At 43.3% G+C, this 22,503-nt stretch overlaps 1 protein-coding gene across 2 annotated transcripts in view; it reads right to left on the minus strand.

The window, feature by feature from the left end:
* The window catches only part of SLC9A8 (solute carrier family 9, subfamily A (NHE8, cation proton antiporter 8), member 8), an 86,346-nt gene that overhangs the window by 32,370 nt on the left and 31,473 nt on the right, over nucleotides 1–22,503 (minus strand). Inside the window, exons 5-9 of one of the 2 annotated variants that reach the window (XM_006839191.1) lie at nucleotides 16,985–17,043; nucleotides 10,958–11,041; nucleotides 6,877–6,978; nucleotides 3,835–3,839; nucleotides 248–325 (exon numbers count right to left, since the gene is read on the minus strand). In XM_006839191.1, coding sequence (XP_006839254.1) covers nucleotides 248–325; nucleotides 3,835–3,839; nucleotides 6,877–6,978; nucleotides 10,958–11,041; nucleotides 16,985–17,043 — 328 coding nt within the window. Of the gene's footprint in view, nucleotides 1–247; nucleotides 326–3,834; nucleotides 3,840–5,777; nucleotides 5,813–6,876; nucleotides 6,979–10,957; nucleotides 11,042–16,984; nucleotides 17,044–22,503 lie in introns of both variants that reach the window. The other variant, XM_006839192.1, reaches the window with a different exon arrangement.

A 22,503-nucleotide genomic window follows, 5' to 3' on the forward strand; every position in this document is an offset into this window, starting at 1 on the left:
CAGTTATTCCCTCCCAAGTTTAAATTCATTGTTTCAATTAGAAATACTCTCCTTAGGGATCCTCAAAATTCCTCCCTATAATTTTAACTTGATTCAGAGACACATGCTAATTCAAAATAGATTCTACAGTAGAAAAATCATCACCACAGAGTGAGAGAGAAAGAGAAAGAGATAAAACAGCAGTAGGACCCCCAGGAGGCAATGTGGAGAACACAGCGCCAGTGGTGTTACAGCATGAAGGCTTTACCTGTCGGTCATGTTGAGTTTAGAGATTACATCAGCCTGCAAAAGAAAACACACAAACACACAGACACACACAAAAAACCTTGGAGAACAGCCAAGAAGATTAAAATGCCCATTAGTGTCTTATTACAAACTAATAAGAACATTAATCTTCAGTTCCCAGACCATTTGAAAAATAAAGAAAACCCCCACGGCTTAGTTTAAAAGGGCATTTAGTCTATCACCATCCAACACAAGCAGGGAAGAGAATGCTACCTTGTTTAAGTTCAATTAACTGCAGTTTTTGTTTCTGAACTGTACTCCTATTGATTCTAGAAGCTGAGCAATGAAGAGGGCAGCATAACAGATGGATTTCTTTGGGAGCCATGGAGGCTGCAGTAAAGGTGACAATCAGAGGGAATGGGCTGTAAGACTACAGCTATCAGCAGAGAGCAGCAGGTCAGACATGTGTACGAGGAGCCTGTCAGTTCTCTAAACGCGAGAACCTCAACATCCCTTTACGAAACTGGGGCAGGCAATCGTCTGTCACTGATGATGAAGGAAAAGCCCTGCCATGCATAATGCAAAACTAGAGACACGATTTTGGTTGCAATAAGGGCAAATTCATTTTGAATTCCAAAGTACAGAATACTCAACTGATGGCCCTGGGATGTGGCTTAGCAATGGTGGGAATCCAGAGGATAAATTTTACAGGGCCTAGTCTAGAATCGAGTGAACAGATTTAGAGTCATCTTTGATTTAAAATATATATATTTTTATGAAAACACCACAATCAACCCTGATTTAGTCTATCTGCCAAGACAACTGACGTACATTCTATTTTCAGGTAATCCAACACTTAATACAGTATTGGTTTGCAATTAAGAGCAAATGCTTTTGAAAAATGGAAAATAATCACTCAATCCCAGATACCAATGTTCCTCTAGGACACTTAGGGACAATTTAACATGCCTTTACTGTACCTCATAGGAGTCCAGATTTATTTCAAAGAGGGCATTTTATCTCCCAAATAAAGCTCAAGCCCCATGGTGGGTACCCACTCCAGCCTCCCTGAACTCAAATAGTATAAGATTTTTGGAGTGGTTCGAAGGTTTTTGTCTTACCTGACCCAGAAAATAAATTCCTCCACCTACTATAAACGCAGAAATTGCGGTACCAAAAACAGCAAAAAGGGTGATGGAACCAATATTTTGAAAGAAGTTGCCCTGTTTGAAAAAGAGAAAATAAAAGGAATCATTCGAAAAGCTGATTCAGTCAGTGAAGGTATGGCTCTCCTCAGATGCTCCCGCATCTCCCCCAGAGCCAAGTCTGGTGGCTACACCAACTCCCCATCACCCCTGCTTCTCACCCATGGTCACCTCTCACTGGTCCACTGCAGCAGCTTTAAAAGTCTCCTCACAACCAGAACTCTCTGATACCATGTGCTTCTAGATTTGCAAAAGGCAAATCTGAACGTGCTACCCTCACCCTGACCCCTACTCCACGGAACTTTATCCAGGCTAAATCCTAACCTCGGTCTGGATGGCTGGACCCCTATGAAGGTCAATACTTCATCTGATCTATGGTGCTCCCTTGATTTAGACACACTTCCTCTCTCTTTGCTTCATGAACTTTAATCATTCTAGGGTTTTGATTCTTCCTGAAGGAGGCCTTCCCTTGTTTCTTTGCCAGGTTAAATACTATTCTAGGCTCTTAAAGCACAGTAACGTCTTGCTTGGTAGTACTGGTTGACTCTGACATTTATTTATTGATGTCTGTCTTTTCTATTCAACTGCAGGCTCAATGGGGGCAATGACCCCACCTGTTTTTGTATAGCACTGTCACAGACAGAATACCTGGCAGATGGAAGGTGCTTGATAAATATGTACCACATCACTGCAATGAACCAGATGAATGAACAGTTTCATATCTTAGCACAGTCCAAAGTCCTTACTATTATGTATGCTTCATTTCATTAAGAAAAAAGAAACATAGTTGTAAAGAATGTCAAGACAAGATGGTTTTATTCCTAGAAATCCCTTTTTGCTGCCTTGGTCTCTGGATCACTCCACACTAGAATCATCATCAAATATTACAGAAAAAATATGTTTCCTTCTATATACTGTAGCATTTAAAACTGTCAGCCAAGCAGCATGGAGACATCATCCAAATTTCCATAAAACTGAGGAAATTAGATTGCATATTTGAATCCTGGGAGCATGGTGACTCTGTAGGATAAGCACTGGGCTGTGAACCACAAGGTCAGTGGTTCGAGCCTACCGGCCACTCTGTGGAAAAAGATTTAAAGTCTCGGAAAGACTATACAGGGTCGCTATGGGTCAGAACCGACTCGACGGCACTTAACAACAACAACAACAATCTTTACAGAAACCGATCACCAGGTCTTTTCTCCTGTAGAATGGCTGGTGGGTTTGAACCTCTATGCTTTCGGCTCTTATACTCAAGAATTCACACAGTAACCGTATGAGAAAGTACTGCTATAGACCCTACAACGTAAGAGGAAACAGAGGGACAATGAGATGAAGTTACTTGTCCAAGGTCACACAGCTAACAAGTGGCAAAACCAGAATTCAGACACAGGCTACCTGGTTCAGGGTCGGTCCTCTTAACCACAACACTAGACACAGCACTATCCAGAGAAGACAAAAACACCAAGTGTTACACAAGAAGTAAATGGGATTGCATACATAAGAGTGACTGGGCCAGTCACTCTTTAGGCTATGGGGGCCACTTCTACAGACTGATCGGGAAAGGCTTCTCAGAAGAGATGGCACTTATCTGAGCAGGGACCTCTATGACAAGCAGTAGCCCATCAGGCCGAGATTTGAGGACAGAAGAGACAGCAACGTGACCTGTCAGATGGAAGCAAGCTTGGTTATCTGAGAATCAAGAGGGCTGGTGTGGCAGCAGCTGGTGAGGGAGGCGGGCCAGACCACACCATGGCCTTGTGAGCTGTCTGAGGAGTCTGGGTGACTGATCCTTTTTCCCCTTAAACTGATCATCTGGCACAGCTTGCTTTTTAGCTCAACAGGACATTAGGTCCGGAGCCTAAAGGGGCAGCCTAATGTGGGCAGCCCTAAGGAGACCATAGGCACTCTATTTCCTGTCCTCACCATGCTGGCAGTCTGGAGAGAGGGCTGTGTGACAGTGATGTGAGCCGGCAGCCATCAGAGGAGAGGAGCGCTGGGGAGGAAGAGCTTGGGGACTCACCTGTTCAGTTCTCTATGGCACTCAGTCATCAGGCCACCTGCCCCCAAGGACAGCTCCCCATGAGTCTGACACATGTGAATTCACCCAAGTGGCTAATCACCTCAAGGGGTGATTCTGGCTCCCAAGCTGAGGTCTAGACCCCAAAACATGGCCTCAGGTTGACCTCACTTCCGGACGTCCTGTCCTCACAAAGGCTGTCACAGGCACTGGGCCTCTGAGGGGTGGAGGCTGTGTTTCAGTCATGGTTCCTTCTGGACTCTGAATCCTCACAGGGCTTGGCCCCCCACCCCTGTGGCTCTCTACACACCCACAGCCTGACTGGGGGACGACGGGGTGGGGGAGGGGGTAAGGATGGGTTCTGCACTGGGTGGCAGGTGACACCAGCCCTATTGATGTCCATGTGGTGTTACCCCCGTGACAGCAGTTCCATGGCTCATACTACACCCAGACACACACAGCTTCTCCACTTCCCTGTCTCTGTCAGCCTCACTTCCATCACTCCCCACAAGAGCAGGAGAGCCCGGGACAAAAAGGATATTAAATAGTGGCTCCTGAAGGGACAGATGAGGTGAGGGGCTGGGTGCTGACTGTGCTTGGCTCACCAGAGTCCATGGAGTGGACATCTGCTGTCCTATCTGCTTAGCTTCCCTACCCCCATCCCAGTACTGGCAACAGCATCACATCTCACTTTTCCTCTGGAGAACCACATCTGTCCCATTCTGCCCATGCAGTCCTAAGGGGCTCTAGGAGTGGGCATGGGGCCCCAGCATGTCCAATGCGGGCCAGGGCCATGCATGTGACTTTGAAAATTGGGAAACAATGCCTTGCTTAAGTCATAGACCAGCTTAACTTAGGGTGGTTTAAACTCTCTAGTAATTCTGGCCTCCCATTCCCCATGATAATTCTTATCTGGAGTTGAAAGTGGGGGTCCCCTTTAGACAGGGTAAGTACTCTCCTTTACCACTGTCCCACCTGTGACTCACACCTGGCCAGCTTCCCTCTGTCAGAAGCTCTGCAGGCCCCAAAACTGGGTGGGTTTTCCTTGGCTCGGTCTTGGTGCACCCATGGAATAGTTACTTCTTATCAGGAAGGAACCCTAGTGGCGTTGTAGGATAAGCACTGGACTGCTAAGCCACCAGTTGCTCCGAGAGAGAAAGATGAGGCTTTCTGCATCTGTAGAAATTCACTGTCTTGGAAACCCCACATAGGGTCATCATGTATTGGCATCAATTTGATGGCAGTGGGTTTGGCTTTCTGGATTGGGGAAGGAAGTTCCCACACAGGTACAGAACTACCTGGCTCTCCCTCTGCTTGTCTAAGGCAATTCCTTGACTCATCTAGCCTGAATATCCCAACCATCCATTGAATTCAACTTCACAAAAACGTATAAAGCACTTTCTGTGTTTGTAATTTGTTGTCCCAAAAATGGAAGGAAAGCTTGGATACGGAGACACAACGGGTTGGGGGCCTTTATGCTCACTGTACACCCCCTTCAAAAATGCAGGGCACCCTTTTGTGTTCCTTGCAGCTCCTTTGGGACATGAATGTGACTTTCATGGTTTCTTTATTTATTAACGTAATCTCACGACAAAAGTTTCAAAATTTATGTGCCTGGGAAAATGGCCCATTTCTCATGGCAGGGGATCTGAGAGTCCACAGGCTGCCTGGTAAGGGGGCCCCACATCCTGGATCCACAGCCCGCAGCACTGATAGGGGTGCAGAGGCACAGAGCCGACTGTGCTCTCACAGGGCTTCCCTGCTTGTGTGAGTCTCCAGCACATCACTGGGCACTTTCTGAGAGCCAGCTGCCTAGGCCAGTATGGAGATTCCTGGCCTGGACTTCCAGGCAGCAGGCTCAAGTGAGGTGCCTCAGACTGAAACCTTCCTCCAGGTGCTGGCTGAGAATCCCAGTGAGATAACCTCCGCTTCACGCCCTCTGCCAGCCCAATCTATCAGGAAGACAGTTTGTCCTCAAGGCTAGTAAAAAAGATTCAGAAATTCACTGACGATGATTCTCAATAATCAAAAGACAATGGTGTAGTATATGTGTGCACATGGGGAAGGGTAGCTGGCTGATCAGTTATTCCCTCCCAAGTTTAAATTCATTGTTTCAATTAGAAATACTCTCCTTAGGGATCCTCAAAATTCCTCCCTATAATTTTAACTTGATTCAGAGACACATGCTAATTCAAAATAGATTCTACAGTAGAAAAATCATCACCACAGAGTGAGAGAGAAAGAGAAAGAGATAAAACAGCAGTAGGACCCCCAGGAGGCAATGTGGAGAACACAGCGCCAGTGGTGTTACAGCATGAAGGCTTTACCTGTCGGTCATGTTGAGTTTAGAGATTACATCAGCCTGCAAAAGAAAACACACAAACACACAGACACACACAAAAAACCTTGGAGAACAGCCAAGAAGATTAAAATGCCCATTAGTGTCTTATTACAAACTAATAAGAACATTAATCTTCAGTTCCCAGACCATTTGAAAAATAAAGAAAACCCCCACGGCTTAGTTTAAAAGGGCATTTAGTCTATCACCATCCAACACAAGCAGGGAAGAGAATGCTACCTTGTTTAAGTTCAATTAACTGCAGTTTTTGTTTCTGAACTGTACTCCTATTGATTCTAGAAGCTGAGCAATGAAGAGGGCAGCATAACAGATGGATTTCTTTGGGAGCCATGGAGGCTGCAGTAAAGGTGACAATCAGAGGGAATGGGCTGTAAGACTACAGCTATCAGCAGAGAGCAGCAGGTCAGACATGTGTACGAGGAGCCTGTCAGTTCTCTAAACGCGAGAACCTCAACATCCCTTTACGAAACTGGGGCAGGCAATCGTCTGTCACTGATGATGAAGGAAAAGCCCTGCCATGCATAATGCAAAACTAGAGACACGATTTTGGTTGCAATAAGGGCAAATTCATTTTGAATTCCAAAGTACAGAATACTCAACTGATGGCCCTGGGATGTGGCTTAGCAATGGTGGGAATCCAGAGGATAAATTTTACAGGGCCTAGTCTAGAATCGAGTGAACAGATTTAGAGTCATCTTTGATTTAAAATATATATATTTTTATGAAAACACCACAATCAACCCTGATTTAGTCTATCTGCCAAGACAACTGACGTACATTCTATTTTCAGGTAATCCAACACTTAATACAGTATTGGTTTGCAATTAAGAGCAAATGCTTTTGAAAAATGGAAAATAATCACTCAATCCCAGATACCAATGTTCCTCTAGGACACTTAGGGACAATTTAACATGCCTTTACTGTACCTCATAGGAGTCCAGATTTATTTCAAAGAGGGCATTTTATCTCCCAAATAAAGCTCAAGCCCCATGGTGGGTACCCACTCCAGCCTCCCTGAACTCAAATAGTATAAGATTTTTGGAGTGGTTCGAAGGTTTTTGTCTTACCTGACCCAGAAAATAAATTCCTCCACCTACTATAAACGCAGAAATTGCGGTACCAAAAACAGCAAAAAGGGTGATGGAACCAATATTTTGAAAGAAGTTGCCCTGTTTGAAAAAGAGAAAATAAAAGGAATCATTCGAAAAGCTGATTCAGTCAGTGAAGGTATGGCTCTCCTCAGATGCTCCCGCATCTCCCCCAGAGCCAAGTCTGGTGGCTACACCAACTCCCCATCACCCCTGCTTCTCACCCATGGTCACCTCTCACTGGTCCACTGCAGCAGCTTTAAAAGTCTCCTCACAACCAGGACTCTCTGATACCATGTGCTTCTAGATTTGCAAAAGGCAAATCTGAACGTGCTACCCTCACCCTGACCCCTACTCCACGGAACTTTATCCAGGCTAAATCCTAACCTCGGTCTGGATGGCTGGACCCCTATGAAGGTCAATACTTCATCTGATCTATGGTGCTCCCTTGATTTAGACACACTTCCTCTCTCTTTGCTTCATGAACTTTAATCATTCTAGGGTTTTGATTCTTCCTGAAGGAGGCCTTCCCTTGTTTCTTTGCCAGGTTAAATACTATTCTAGGCTCTTAAAGCACAGTAACGTCTTGCTTGGTAGTACTGGTTGACTCTGACATTTATTTATTGATGTCTGTCTTTTCTATTCAACTGCAGGCTCAATGGGGGCAATGACCCCACCTGTTTTTGTATAGCACTGTCACAGACAGAATACCTGGCAGATGGAAGGTGCTTGATAAATATGTACCACATCACTGCAATGAACCAGATGAATGAACAGTTTCATATCTTAGCACAGTCCAAAGTCCTTACTATTATGTATGCTTCATTTCATTAAGAAAAAAGAAACATAGTTGTAAAGAATGTCAAGACAAGATGGTTTTATTCCTAGAAATCCCTTTTTGCTGCCTTGGTCTCTGGATCACTCCACACTAGAATCATCATCAAATATTACAGAAAAAATATGTTTCCTTCTATATATTGTAGCATTTAAAACTGTCAGCCAAGCAGCATGGAGACATCATCCAAATTTCCATAAAACTGAGGAAATTAGATTGCATATTTGAATCCTGGGAGCATGGTGACTCTGTAGGATAAGCACTGGACTGTGAACCACAAGGTCAGTGGTTCGAGCCTACCGGCCACTCTGTGGAAAAAGATTTAAAGTCTCGGAAAGACTATACAGGGTCGCTATGAGTCAGAACTTACTCAACAACAACAAAACATTTGAATCCTGAGAACTCCTCTTAGGGGCCTTGATGATTCTTGGTTGTGCGCGTGGACATGGGCTTCTTCCTTTCACGCAGAGAGTCATGGCTACCAGGAGTTGACATTTTAAAGTTCCCTTCAACAGGGTCCGCAGTTCAACACTGGCAGCCCCATAAACCTATCTCCTTTAGGAAGTTTCTATGCTTCAGCCTTTACTGCTGTATTTGCTAATAGGATTTCTAAGTTTTTATTTGGCTGCCCACAGTCCGATGTTCACTTCCTTTCTTTATCATATAAGGAACATCAAAATTATAAACACAATGATTTGTTTTTCTTTCTAAATAAATGGCTTTCATCTATGACATTCTTTTCTTTGAAAACAGGAACTTTATTTAAAAATAAGCAGGATTAATCAGTCTTGATATATTTTTCCTGTTGCCATTAATTCAATCTCAACTCAGATTGACCCTCTGGGACAGCACAGAGCCGCTGCAGAGGAGTTCCAAGATTGTAATCTTGACGAAAGCAGCCAAGCGCTTAACCACTGTGCCACCAGAGCTCACTGCTTTTTTTTTTGTGGGGGGGGAAATCTATTTACAGGGATCTAATTTTGACATGGGAACATGGTGGCTCTGTAGGACAAGCTAAATCACAAGGTCAGAGTTCAAGCTTACTAGCTACTCTGAGGAGGAAAGATGACGCTTTCTGCTTCTGTTAAGATTTATAGCTTCAGAAACCCTATACAGGGTCACTCTGAGTTGAAACTGATTTGACGGCACTTAGGTTAATGCACCAGACTGCAAAGCCATTTGAACTGCAAGGTCGGCGGTTCAAGCTCACCAGTCGTTCTTCGGAAACCCTGTATAGGGTTGCTATGGGTCAGATCCGACTCGACAGCACTTCACAACAAATAACAACAAAAGTTTATATAATTTATGCAGCTGGTTAATACTAATCTAGATACTGAAAATTTACATGAATTCAAATGATAAGTTACATAAAGCATAGTTAGCATCTTACTCCTTATATGTTGCTGTTGCTATGTGCTGTAGAGTCAGTTCCTACTCATAATAACCCCGTACAGGGTTTCCAAGGAGCGGGTTATACCTTTGACCTGTCAACCATGTGGTTAACAGCCCAGGGTTTATGCTATAGTGCCACACCAGGACTCTACTCTTTATGTTGTTGTTGTTGTTGTTACGTGCCGTCGAGTCTACTCTTTATAGGATACTTAAAATTTAAAGAACCAGTAGTTGCCTAGTTAATACGCATCAACTGATGTATTTCACATCCAAATTTGCATTAGCAATTACAGCTACAAATAAAACATTCAAAGTCAACTTCCTATCTTCACTGGAAGACGGAAGGTAGTAGACACAAATCTCTGAATTGGCATTTCCCAGTCTAGATATTGGTCCTTTTCATATATATTTGTACATTTTCTACTGGAAAGGTCATTGTTAAAGTAATGTTTTTCTGATAAACTATTATTTTTCTCAAATTTTGAACAAGTTTATCTCCACTCCCGAGAAAATAAACGGACTCAATGGCACTTAACAATACCAACAACAATATGGTATCCAAAATGTCATGTTTTTAGGTTAAAATCAACTCCATCTGCTCAGGAGCTTCCGTCCCAGTTCTTTTAGGACTCCTAAACAAATCCAAGTGTGAAAGAGATGTTGAGCCTCAATTCTTTTTGCTTGTTTCCTTTTAAACAATGTTCTGATGTCAGCAATGGTTTGTAAGACTTGGGAATTTTTTTACATTCAACTTCCTTTTCACGGACACATAATAACAACTTTCAAAAAATCTCGACTGGACGGACATCTTACAAAATTTTTTGCTTTAGCAGCCAGGTGGACATTTAGAGATTTCATGTTTATGTTTCTAACTAAACAGCTCTTTACAAATTCACTTATCAAGTTTAGCAACATATAGTACCATTCCACATAAACACTGCAGGACAAACGCTTTGAGAGCTTTCCTGGGAGGGTGGGTTCTAGGGGGCTGGGAGCTGGGGGTCTCATTTCTGCAGAGCATGACTACACCTGGCTTCCTCTGCCCAAAGTCCAAGCTTTTAGTCCTCTCTCCAAAGGCTGGCCAAACTTTGATCCTTTTTACCTTAACAATTTTCCTATCACATCCACAAAACAGCTACTGTATTCGTATTTTATGTTAGATCACTTCTTACTTTAAAACCTAAATACATTTATATTTAAAGAAAACCTACAAACCAAGAAAAATCCATGCACACACACAATCAAGGGGACAATCAAGACGCTGCCCCACCTGAGGCAGAGGGGCCACTGGGGGTTGGTGGGCGGGGACTGGAAATGCCAGGACAGTGCACTGGGACCAAGAGGTGGACAGGGTAAGTGCGGCATCTGGTGAGGGCAGGTGGGCAAGGAAAGGGTGGAGGAGATGAAGGCACCAAGGGGAGGCACTGAAGGGCAGATGGGCCGAAGGAGGGGCATAGTTGGGAGGAGCAACAAGCCTGGGGCACAGGTCCCTGTCTTCCCAGGTCACCACGCGTCAGCCTGTGTCCCAAAGAGGAGTCTGCATATTGTCTGTGCACCACTTGAAGTCACTGCACCCATCATCTGGGACAAAGTACCCCTCTGTGGACAACACTGGTGTATACACCACACTGCCTGGAACTGTTAAAACAGTCAGTTGATTGTGATTACTTCTCTCCAAGTCCAGCTTCTGCCATGTACACCTCAAAGGAAAGAATAATGCTCTTCCACACAGGCCACTGCCGGTAAACAAAGACCCAAGCTTTCAAGGAGCTAGCCTAGCCCAACATGAAAAGCCATCCAGACCTAAAACACGGATGTGTGCCCGAGTCGTACCTTGTGCAGTGAATATCCTGACTCAAATATAATAGGTGGGAGCAAGAGGAGAAAAAACATGTTTGGTCGGAACATTTCTTCTTCCTGTAAATAGAAAATGAGTCTTTTCAGAGTCATAAAATTTGTGTAATTAAGAAATACCTATATCACCAGGGTCATAATATAAGGCCACCCAGATAGAATGGGAAAAAAAATGTAGAATAAAATTCAGATTCCTAAAAAATGCCAGACCAACTGGGCCAACAGAGACTAGAGGAACTCCCAAGACAATCAACCGAGGGATAACCTTTGACTTTAGAACTGAAACTCTTTTGGGAGGTCACCTTTCAGCCCAAAATAGATTGGTGTATAAAAAACTGCATTACCCACATGTAATGTGCTTCGATATGGATTGCATCTCAATGTCAAGAAAACAAAAATCCTCACCACTGGACCAATAAACAACATTCTTTTCAACAGAGAAAAAACTGAAGTTGTCAAGGACTTCATTCTTCTTGGATCAACTACACTCACAGAAGCAGCAGTCAAGGAATCAAAGGACGTATTGCATTAGGCAAATCTGCTGCACAAGACCTTTTTAAAGTGTTGAAGAGCAAAGATGTCAGCTTGAGGACTAAGGTGTGCCTGACCCAAGCCACGATATTTTCAATAACCTCATATGCATGCAAAAGCTGTACAGTGAATGAGGAAGACTGTAGAAGGATTGATGTTTTTGAGTTATGGTGTTGGAGGAGAATATTGAAAGTGCCATGGGCTGCCAAAAGAACCAATAGATCTGTATTGGAAGAAGTGCAGCCAGAGTGCTCCTTGGAGGCCAAGATGGCCAAATTTTGTCTTTCATACTTCAGACATATTGTCAGGAGGGACCAGTCACTGGAAAAGGATATCATGTTTGGTAAGGTGGAGGGTCAGAGAAAAAGAGGAAGACCCCCAGCGAGATGGATTGGCAAAGTGGCAGCATCAATGGGCTCAAGTGTGGCAACGAGAGTGAGGTGGGCCTAGGATTGGGCAGTGTTTTGTTCTGCTGTGCATAAGGTCTCTATGAGTCGGTACCGACTCGATGGCACTTAACAACAACAATATGCTCCCTTAACCAATCAACTATGCAAAACCAACTGGTCAGCATTTAGTCAAAAGCAAAGACAAGAAGGCAAGGAGGAGAAGGGGAACTAGATCAATGGAAACAGAACAAACAGAATGGAATCATGAGAGTGCTGATACATTGTGAAAATTGTGACCAATGTCACAGTGCAATTTGAATAAAATTTGTCTAATGGGAATCTAATTTGTTATGCAAACTTTCACCTAAAACACAATAAAGTGTTATTAAAACAAACATTAATGAAGAGCCAACGTAATTCTCATTTAAGGGTCTGGCTTAGTGGAAATGTCCAATGTTCAAATGACTACCTAACAGCCAAACTGGGCAGCAGGAGAGAAAAAGAAATAAATAAAATAAGCTGTATTTTAAAACACAGCACTAGTGATTCTATAAGGTGACTGGTAAAAGAAAGAACAGAATCAACTGCTTCTAAACACAGTAGTATGTTTATTATTTTTAGTAAGGTTATGAATTTTGGTATAGAAAAAAATTTAATTCCGCTAGAACACAATCAAAAGCAGCCCAGCAAAGGTGAGCTCTAAAACAATCCACTTAGAGGAAGAGTGAACCTGACCAGTACCAATACCAGATACTATCAAGCTGATTCCGATTCCTGGCCACCCCAGTAAAACTACACAGGGTTTTCAATGGCCGATTTTTCAGATGTGCATTGCTGGGCTTTTCTTCTGAGGCACCACCCAGTAAACTTGAGCTTCCAACCATTTGGTTAGCAGTTGAGCATGTAAACCATTTGTATCACCCAGGGACTTGGAGTAAATCTTACACATTTGTAAAAGTTCCCTGTTTTCTTCCAGACTGTCATAGACAACTCTGCCACTTCCTGAGCCCGGCTCTGATGAAACAGTCTCCACCTGATGTCCCTGCCACTTGTGACATGAATATAAAGGGATCCCCCTGCCATGCTTTCAGATTCAGATATGAAGTACCATATGAAACTTGCTTCTAGAACATGGCCATCTTTGAGGGGAATGAAAGTGAGAATTTAATTTCCTTTACTAACATGTCTTTTAATTCTTGGTGGAATTTGGAGAAAATATACAAGAGGGCTTCAAAAAGTTTGTGGAAAAATAGAATCAAAAGATAGAGAAATTTCCCCACAAACTTTTAGAAGACCCTTGTATACTAGTCCTCAAACCCAAATGACTGCCTACAGTTCAGTCTATTTCAGACTGCAAAGTCAGATCCCTTTTCACATGAAAATTTCCAAGTTACAATCTCGGTCGTCTGATTTCCTGTCAAAATCCCTTTTCTAAAGAATGACTAATTACATTCTTACAAATATACAGCTGTTACCATAAAGACTAAAATAACATTTAAAAAGAAAATCTTAAAATAGAAGCAAATGATGACTTCTGAAAATGCCTTCAGAAGTTTTAAAATAAACTGGCTGTGTAACAAACACGTGACTCAGACTGGGCCTATGTGAGAAGCAATGGGCTGAGCTCTCTTTTGTGGGCAACCTAGTCCCAGGATCTGTGCAGTGGGAATACTGGGTAGTTTCCTTTGGGGGTTTCAAAAACTAAACCCCTCTGGGAAAAAGTCGAACCTACCTCCCAGGGAATTGTGTTACAAAAAGGCCCCGGGTTCTTTTAGCTGCTGCTGGTGGTGGTTATGTGCCGTGGTGTCGGTTCCGACTCATAGCGACCCTGTACAGGCTTTCCAAGGCTGTAAATCTTTACAGGAGCAGAAAGTCTCATCTTTCTCCCGTGAAACAGCTGAGACTCCTCCCAAAATGTGGTACCTGGGTAGTAGGCATTCAATACTACTGACTCCACAGAGTGAGAAAGGTCTCTTTCAATTAATTTTCATTCCCAATGAAATTCCAGGCACCACAGTTCTGCGAACACCTAGAGATCGGGCATCTGCCCTTTGTTTTTATTCTATTTGTTTAAAAATATTGGTTTCTGATTTAAAATAGGATGAGAATGTATGCTTTGAGTCTTGGTGTGGTGCTGCAGGATAATGTGCTGGACTGCAGGTCAGTTTGAACTACAAGGTTGATGGTTCAAACCTGCCAGCCACTCCTCAGAAACCCTATACAGGGCCACTATGGGTCAGAACTGACTCAACAGCACTTAAAAAACGACAATGCTTGCTTTAAAGTAAATGTCTATAAGCAAAAAGTCAAGCAAATTTAAAGGAAAATACTAAGCCTCTCCAAGGACAGTTAAGAAACAGAACTTCATGGATAGAAGACACCAAGCTCCTTCATTGGTTTTCTTCTCTTTCTTTGTGCCCTTTGTTCCTAACAGGTGCTCTGCTTCTAACTTTGGCTTTCTACAAACGACTCCTCCTACACACAGCCTGCTCCAACTATCCTAGCTGAGCAACCTCGGCTTCTGGTCCTTTTATCACCCAACACTGTTCCAGTTGTCCGGACTAGTGAAAGAAAGAAACAAACAAACCAAGCCAACCGACTAACTTGATTCAGACTCACAGCGACCCTTCAGGATAGAGTAGAACTGCCCCCAAGCGCACACTGCCACATCTTTCTCTTGCAGAGCAGCTGGTGGGCTCGAATCATATTTAATTACTACTTTACTGAGAACAATGAAGTTAGCAATATTGAAGCATCTAAAACAAAAGGAAAAAGAGAAACTCACACCCTCTGACTCCCACTACTTAGAACTGGGGTCACAAATTTAACAAGCTTCCTAAGGCCACGCAGAATCACGCTGGCCAGCAGTCACGACTCCTGCCGAGTGATGGCTGCTGGTCAGAATGTGGGCCGAGTGTTAGTGTGGCTGCTGCTTCCAGAGGGTTCACAAGTTCTGATTTTTATGTGAACTTTCTAGAATTTAATATAAATTAATATTTTAAATGATAAGTACTGCAGATCAAACAAAATGGGGTTAGCAGGTGAAATCAACTTATATCCTGTCTTGAGGTAGAGATAGGATTTATAACCTGCAGCCCCTATAGGCTAACAGCATACTACTTACTGTGTTTGGAAGCAGTTCCCCCTGCTTTTTCCTTTACCAGTCAATCTTTAAAATCACGTGTCCTAGGATTAGTCATTAGGGTTTAACCAAGCTGGAGGACGGAAACATACTGTATACCTACCATGTGCTCCAGTGGGTCCTGCCCAGCCCCTTGCCCCAACCTTCTTCCCAACTAAGGGGAGGGAGTCGATATTGTTGCTGTGGTTAAGTACTGTTGAGACAGTTCCAACTCATAGTAACCCAGTATAGGGTTTCTGAGAAGCGGCTGTTGGGTTTGAGGCACTGATCTAGTGGTTAGCAGCCCAGAGCTTCTTCTATCTTTAAAATCACTTGTCTTAGAAAGAGCCACTGTTAAGGTTTAACCAAGCTGTTGGAAGGAGAGATCCCATACACCTACCATGTTCTCTACTGGGCCCTGCTCAGCCCTTCGCTGCCACCACTTCTCAGTTTATACAGGGAAGTCTATAAATATTAGGTACTCAATATACATTTTGAGAGTTCATGAAATACATAAAATATTTCCTGAGTATCAGCTACAACAGTGTCAAACTGTTATAGGTTGGACTCTAAACCTTGTTTTGCCACGTGCATAGTCTACAGTTTCACATACATTAATCCTAGCACCTGGGTGCTGCGTCAGAGCAGGGGTGGGGGGCGAAAACGTAATACATTTTAACCAAATTGCTTTTATTTTTTGACATGGGCCTTATAAACTCCTGTTTTTTTTTTTCCTTCACAAAATCAACTATGTAATACCCTTGTTAATCTCTATTGCATATGGAGACTCAAGGTTCAGTTGCAATCAAGGTTCAAATAGTCCTTATACCACAAGATGATGCTCACACCCTAATAAGCACTGTGCAAACACCAGGTATGTGCATCAACAAACCAAGGACCTCATGGTCCAGAATAGAAAACCCTGACTCTGCACGCAAGACAGATGGAAGCAGCACACAGCCACTTCCTTCCTAGCTCTGTGACGTTGGATGCGTCCCACCCATTCTGAGTGCCAGTGAGCATCTTCTCTGTGAAAACAGAATGACAATGCCTGGTTGTCAGGAGGACAAGCTGAGTGACAGCATGCCCAGTCCTTGGTAAGTTCTGCAGTGCAGGAGCCTCGGTCATCAGAATGGGACTGACAGCAATAAGCCCAGCCTACTGTTTAACGCTGGAGTCCTGGCGTGGCACTGTGGGCTAATGCACCAGACTGCAAAACCGCTTGAATTGCAAGGTCGGTGGTTCAAGCTCACCAGCTGCTCCTTGGAAACCCTATAGAGGGTTGCTATGGGTTAGAATCGACTCCATGGCACTTAATAACAACAACAATGTTTAATGCTAACTAGATTCTCTCCACCCTCCATGCCAAGTGGATTAGACTAGAATTGTAAAAATGCAAAATTATGTCCTTTCTTATTATGAACATACTTGAGGGGCTTATAAAAAAGTGTGGCTTGCTGTATTTCCAAGTGTTTAGGTGTCTTAGGGAGGAAGATCTTGAACTTCTCTTTGCAAAAAGACCCTAAGAACTAATAGATGGGGCATGGACTTTGAGCATTGACAAGCTATACTCAATATTTGCCAAGTGCCTTGCGCCTCTTCTTTCCTTTTTAGAAACAATTCAAATAAAGGAATTTGTTGATTAGAAAGAAAACAAAACCACAAACAAAGAAAAACAAAAACTTGACATTGAGGGTTCCGTTCCATGCTCCTTGAAACAGTAGGAGGGTTTACGCTTTATCAAAAAGTTCAGATGTGAAGACAACAACCTGGACATAATAGAATGTTTAAAAAAATAATAATAAAAGAAAGAAGAAGAAAAGGAAGGAAAAAATTAAAGGGATATCATACACAACTTCACTAACAGTCAAATAATGTTCAGAAAGCCAGCATATCACGAGTGTTACTAAGAACAAACACGAAAACATGCAAATACATTGAAAAGGTATAGCTGGGCAAACCTACCTTCCAGTTTGCCAGTTTCTTAAACTCTATAATCTTTATAACTGCTCCCATGAGAATACCTAGGAGAGAAAAAGTGACGCTTACCATCAAGTTAAAATATGAGAAAGACAACTCAGCTTTATTGTTCTACAGAAACTGAATACTATTCATTATGCCTCTACATGGCTTTTATGGAGTTCTGCTGACATTCTAGATGTGAAAACATTAGGAATGGGAATTAGCGTGACACTTTAAGAGTCGCAGGTTCCTCACCTGCATCCCAGGCAAACACACAATCAAGAAGTCTACAAAAAACCAAGGGTGGGGGCAAGAGGGTGAAAGATGGGGGAGAAATAACTTTACAGAGCACTAGCCAAGGACAGACTACCTGCCATGGAGACATTTAATGCCTGTGGGCTTTGCTACATTCACCCAGTTCCAAGATGAAATGGCAGAAAGCCAAAAGGCTAGCTTTGTCTTACACTCCTTATTCCTACTGTTTTCAAAAAGGAATCCAAGGAGCACGTTCTCAGACTCCAATGGCAGTTCCACGTAGAATATTTAGTCTGAAAATAACCTGAAGTGAAGACTCTGTGAAAATCCTGGAACAAAACAGACCATCTAAGTTCAGGCATGTTTCCATAAAGCTGACATGCTCATTACTTTCCCAGAAATTACCCACCAAAAATAATTCTCTGAGCAGTACCATGGGTCCAATTTATGGTTACTCTGTTACTCAACAGATAAAGGGTTTTTTAAAAAACTCTGTTGGCACGTCAGAATCGCCATGGGAGCTTTTTATCAAGTAAAGACTCCACTCCAGAACTGCTGGATCAGAGTCTCCGGTAACAGGGTGACACAAAGTAAGAGGAAAGACCATCGCCATAGATGCTTACAGATGAGGACATATCTTTGCCCTGTCGAGACTGGAGCTTCCCTTTTCTCATGAACAATACTTCCTTCCTTCAGACCTACTTATCCACTCACTACATTGAGTGCTTTGTGATGCACAGTGACACTACGGGGGTTCCCAACACTAAATCTTTATGGGAGCAGACAGCCTCATCTTTCTCCCTCTGAGCAGCTGGTGGGTTTGAACTGATTGGTTAGCAGCCCAATACTTATCCCCCAGAGCAACCAGGGCTCTTTATCAACAACACAGGACTGAAGAAATACAGATCAGTGGGGAGGGCGGTGGTTTGAGAGGTGAATACCAGGACATAGAAGTGTATTAGGAAAATACACTGTACCAGCATTAGTTGCATGTATGTTTGGTGTGTTTGAAGGAGGAGGCAGGGGTTCAGGTAAAGAGACGAGATCAGTAATTTTACAGGACACATCTGTACTAGCTGAATTGTTACATGTTTGTGGTGCTGTAGGATCAGCACTGGACCGCAAGGGCATTAGAACTGCAAGGTTAGCGGTTCAAACGCACCAGCTGCTCCTCAGAAACCCTAGACAGCGTTGCTCTGAGTCGGAACTGACTCGGCAGCGCTTAACACCACCACCAAAAGCAGGACACTACAAGGGGATTTCAAACTGTTCAGGGACACATGGAATTGAGAGATAATGGAATTTTTACCATGAACTTTTCTATGGGAGCGCTGTGGCTGTAGGATAAGCAGGGACTGCTAACCAAAGGTCAGTGGTTTGAGGCCAGCAGCTGCTCCCCAAGAGAAAGAGGAGGCTTTCTGCTCCCACACAGATTTATTCACAGCCTTGAAAACCCTATACTGGTTCGTTACGAGTCGGAAATGACTCAACAGCAGTTAACAACAAGCATATACACACACATTGAGCAGGTCTACATAAATATACATATATATTTAAAGGAACCAAGTAAAAAATATCTACAAAGAAGCTGTTACACATCATTCACTTGCTAGGTGGCATAAAAAGTTAACCAATTCCTCTTCAGCACTGATTCTAACTCAGCAACAGGTTGATCCAAGTGCTGGCAAGTCAACTCCGACTCACAGTGATGCTATATAGGGTTTCTGAGGAGCAGCTAGTGAGTTTGAACCACTGACCTTGTGGCTCAAACTGACCTTGCAGTCCAGCGTATTAACCTGCAGCATCACCCCAGGACTCCAGCTCCAGGTAGTTGTTGTTGTTGTTGTTATCAGGTGCCATTAAGTCGGAACCGACTCATAGCAACCCTATGCACAGCAGAACGAAACAATGTCCAATCCTGGGCCAACCTCACTACCGCTGCCACACTTGACACCATCAATGATGCCACCTGGCCGATCCATCTCGTTGGGGGTCTTCCTCTCTTTCTGTGATCCTCTATCTTACCCAGCATGACATCCTTCTCTAGCGACTGTTCCCTCCTGATAATATGTCCAAAGTATGAGAGATGAAGTTTAGCCATCTTGGCCTCCAAGGAGCACTCTGGCTGCACCTCTTCCAAAACAGATCTATTGGTTCTTTTGGCAGTCCATGGCACTTTCAGTATTCTCCTCCAACACCACAATTCAAAGGCATCAATTCTTTGGGCTCCCCATAAATTACCAACCAAAAAGAATTCTCCGAGCAGCACCACGGGTCCAACTGATGATTGCTCTGCCACTCACTAGATAAAGTGTTTTTAACTCTGCTGGCACCCAGGTAGGGCTCCCCAATAGTTACTCTTTTTCCCTTCACTTTTTCAATTGGATTCAATGTTTTAAGGAGCTTAAAACAACAACAAAACAGTTTTCTTTACGCAAACAGTTGATGAGTATTTTGTAAAATATTACAAATCCAACAAAAGTTCCTTTTGGTCACACCCCACTCCATTCCTTTATCTTAATTCTCTCCTTGCACCACGGTAAGACGTTTGGAATAGGTTAATAAGTTTGGGGATATTCTACACTTTAAAATGGCAATGTTTATGGTATGTAATCTTTATCTCCATGTTTTTAAAGTCACCATTTTCTGGCCCCTCCCCCACTGACAATAGTTTCCAGCCATGGGTGTGAAGAATGGCTCTGTTGGGAACACTCCTGCACCAGCCCCCGTGTGTAAGAGCTTTTCCTTCTCCAGGGCAGCTGCAGAGAGAATGAATGACAGGACATGGGCATTCCTATTCCTGAAAATGGTGTCAAACAGTGTTGTAAAGTGGCGGTGCCAGTTTCGCATAGACTGAGAGCATCCCCTCCTCCTCATCTATGCTGGTTAAGTGACAGACCTGAACCATTTACCTACCTGCCTGGCAAGATGCAGTACTTTAAGGTTTCAATTTGCACTTTCTGATTACTACTAGGGAACCTGAAACTCTTTTCATGGTTTCAGCTTTCATTTTTAAGGCTAGTCTTTCTCTACTCTACTAAAACTTCCACTTTCAAAATAAATAAAATAGAATCTCAATTTTCTCTTTCCCTTGTAAACGCTACCTTCTAGTTAAGTGCCGTCAAGTCTATTCTGACTCATAGCGATGCTGTACAGCAGCTGGTGGGTTTGAACTGCCGACCTTGTAGTCAGCAGTCCAGTGCTGATACTACATCGCCACACCAGGATGACGTTGTCAATGTATCAAAGCCCCCCTCAAACAAACTCAATGCTGTGGAGTCAACTCCAACTCATACCAACCCCAAAGGACATAGCAGCCCATAGAGGTTCCAAGACTTTTCACGTCACAGAGCAGACAGCCACTGCTTTCTCCCAGGGAATGATGGGTTCAAGCTGCCAACCCCTCAGTTTGCAGCTCAGTGCTTAACCACTGTGCAACCTGGGCAATGCATTTAGGGACCTCAGTTAGGCCCCAATGAGTCAGTTCTGACTCAAAGAGTCCTTTGTACAACATAGAGTCCTGCCCAGTCCTGCACCATCCACATAACTGTCATGTGTGAGCCTTTAGTCGTGGGCAGTGTCAAGCCATCTCACTGAAGGTCCTTCTCTTTTTTTTTTTTGTTGACCTTCCACCAAGCACAATGTCCTTCTCCAGAGACTGGTCCTTTCTGATAACATGTCTAAAGTATGTGAGATGATTCTCACCATCCTGGCTTCTAAGGAACATTCTGGCTGTACCTCTTCCAAGACAGATGTGTTTGTTCTTCTGGCAATTCATGGTATAGTCTTCACCAACACTAGAATTCAAAGGCATCAATTCCTCTTTGGTCTATTTTACTCATTACCCAGGTTTCACAATCAAACTTTAATACCAGGATTAAAGCTTTTGTAATTACATATCAAGCGGCTACATTAGAAAATCAGTAATTACTGCTTACGTCAAAGCTATTATTTACTGAGACACTGAGAAGCTTTGTAAAATATGATGTGATGTTATTATTACTTAGGTAATCTTTTCAGCTTAACTATGGTATAGCATTAAATTGTGGGGATGATGCTCTCAGTCTGTGCGCAACTCACTAGCATAGATGAGGATGTGGGAGTGCTCTCAGTCTGGGGACAATTTACCAGCAGATGAGGATGTGGGGATACTCTCTGTGCGCAACTCACCAGCATAGATGAGGATGTGGGGATGCTGTCAGTCTGTGCGCAACTTACCAGGATAGATGAAGAGGCGGGGATGCTCTCAGTCTGTGCACAACTGGCATCGCCACTTTAGAACACTGTTTGACACCATTTTCAGGAATAGGAATGCCCATGTCCTGTCATTCATCCTCTCTGCAGTTGCCCTGGGAAGGAAAGGGTCTTACACACAGGGGCTGGTACAGGAGTGTTCCCAGCAGAGCCATTCTTCACACCCATGGCTGGAGACCACTGTCAGTGGGGAAGGGGCCAGAAAACGATGACTTTTAAAAAATGGAAATAAAGATCACATACCATAAGCATCACCATTTTAAAGTGTAGAGTATCCCCAAACTTATTAATCTATTCCAAACGTCTTACCTTGGGGCAAGGAGAGCGTTAAGATAGAAGAATGGAGTGGGGTGTGACCAAAAGGAATTTTTGTTGGATTTGTACTATTTTACAAAATAGTCATCAATAGTTTGCATACAGAAAACTGTTTTGTTGTTTTGTTTTAAACTCTTGAAAACATTGAATCCAATTGAAAAAGCTAAGGGAAAAAGAGCAACTATTGGGGAGCCCTACCTGGGTGCCAGCATGCAGTCTCTCCTCTTAATATGTTTTGTAATGTGTTTGTACCGTAGCACTCTTATTTACTTTTTTTTTTAAAGATTTTTATTGTGTTAATTTTTAAAATGTAACTTGAAGGTATGTGCTAAAATTTGTCTTAGTTGTTGTTAGGTGCCATTGAGTCAGTACCGGACCCATAGCGACCTTATGCACAGCAGAACGAAACACTGCCTGATCCTGGGCCAACCTCACTCTTGTTGCCACACTTGAGTCTATCGATGCTGCCACTTGGCCAATCCACCTCACTGGGGGTCTTCCTCTTTTTCTCTGACCCTCCAACGACTGCTCCCTTCTGACAACATGTCCAAAGTATGAGAGATGAAGTTTGGACATCTTGGCCACTAAGGAGCACTCTGGCTGCACTTCTTCCAAAACGGGTCTATTGGTTCTTTTGGCAGTCCATGGCACTTTCAATAGTCTCCTCCAACACCATAACTCAAAGGTATCAATTCTTC

Source organism: Chrysochloris asiatica, unplaced genomic scaffold, assembly GCF_000296735.1.
Source record: "Chrysochloris asiatica unplaced genomic scaffold, ChrAsi1.0 scaffold00023, whole genome shotgun sequence".
Lineage (NCBI taxonomy): Eukaryota > Metazoa > Chordata > Mammalia > Afrosoricida > Chrysochloridae > Chrysochloris > Chrysochloris asiatica.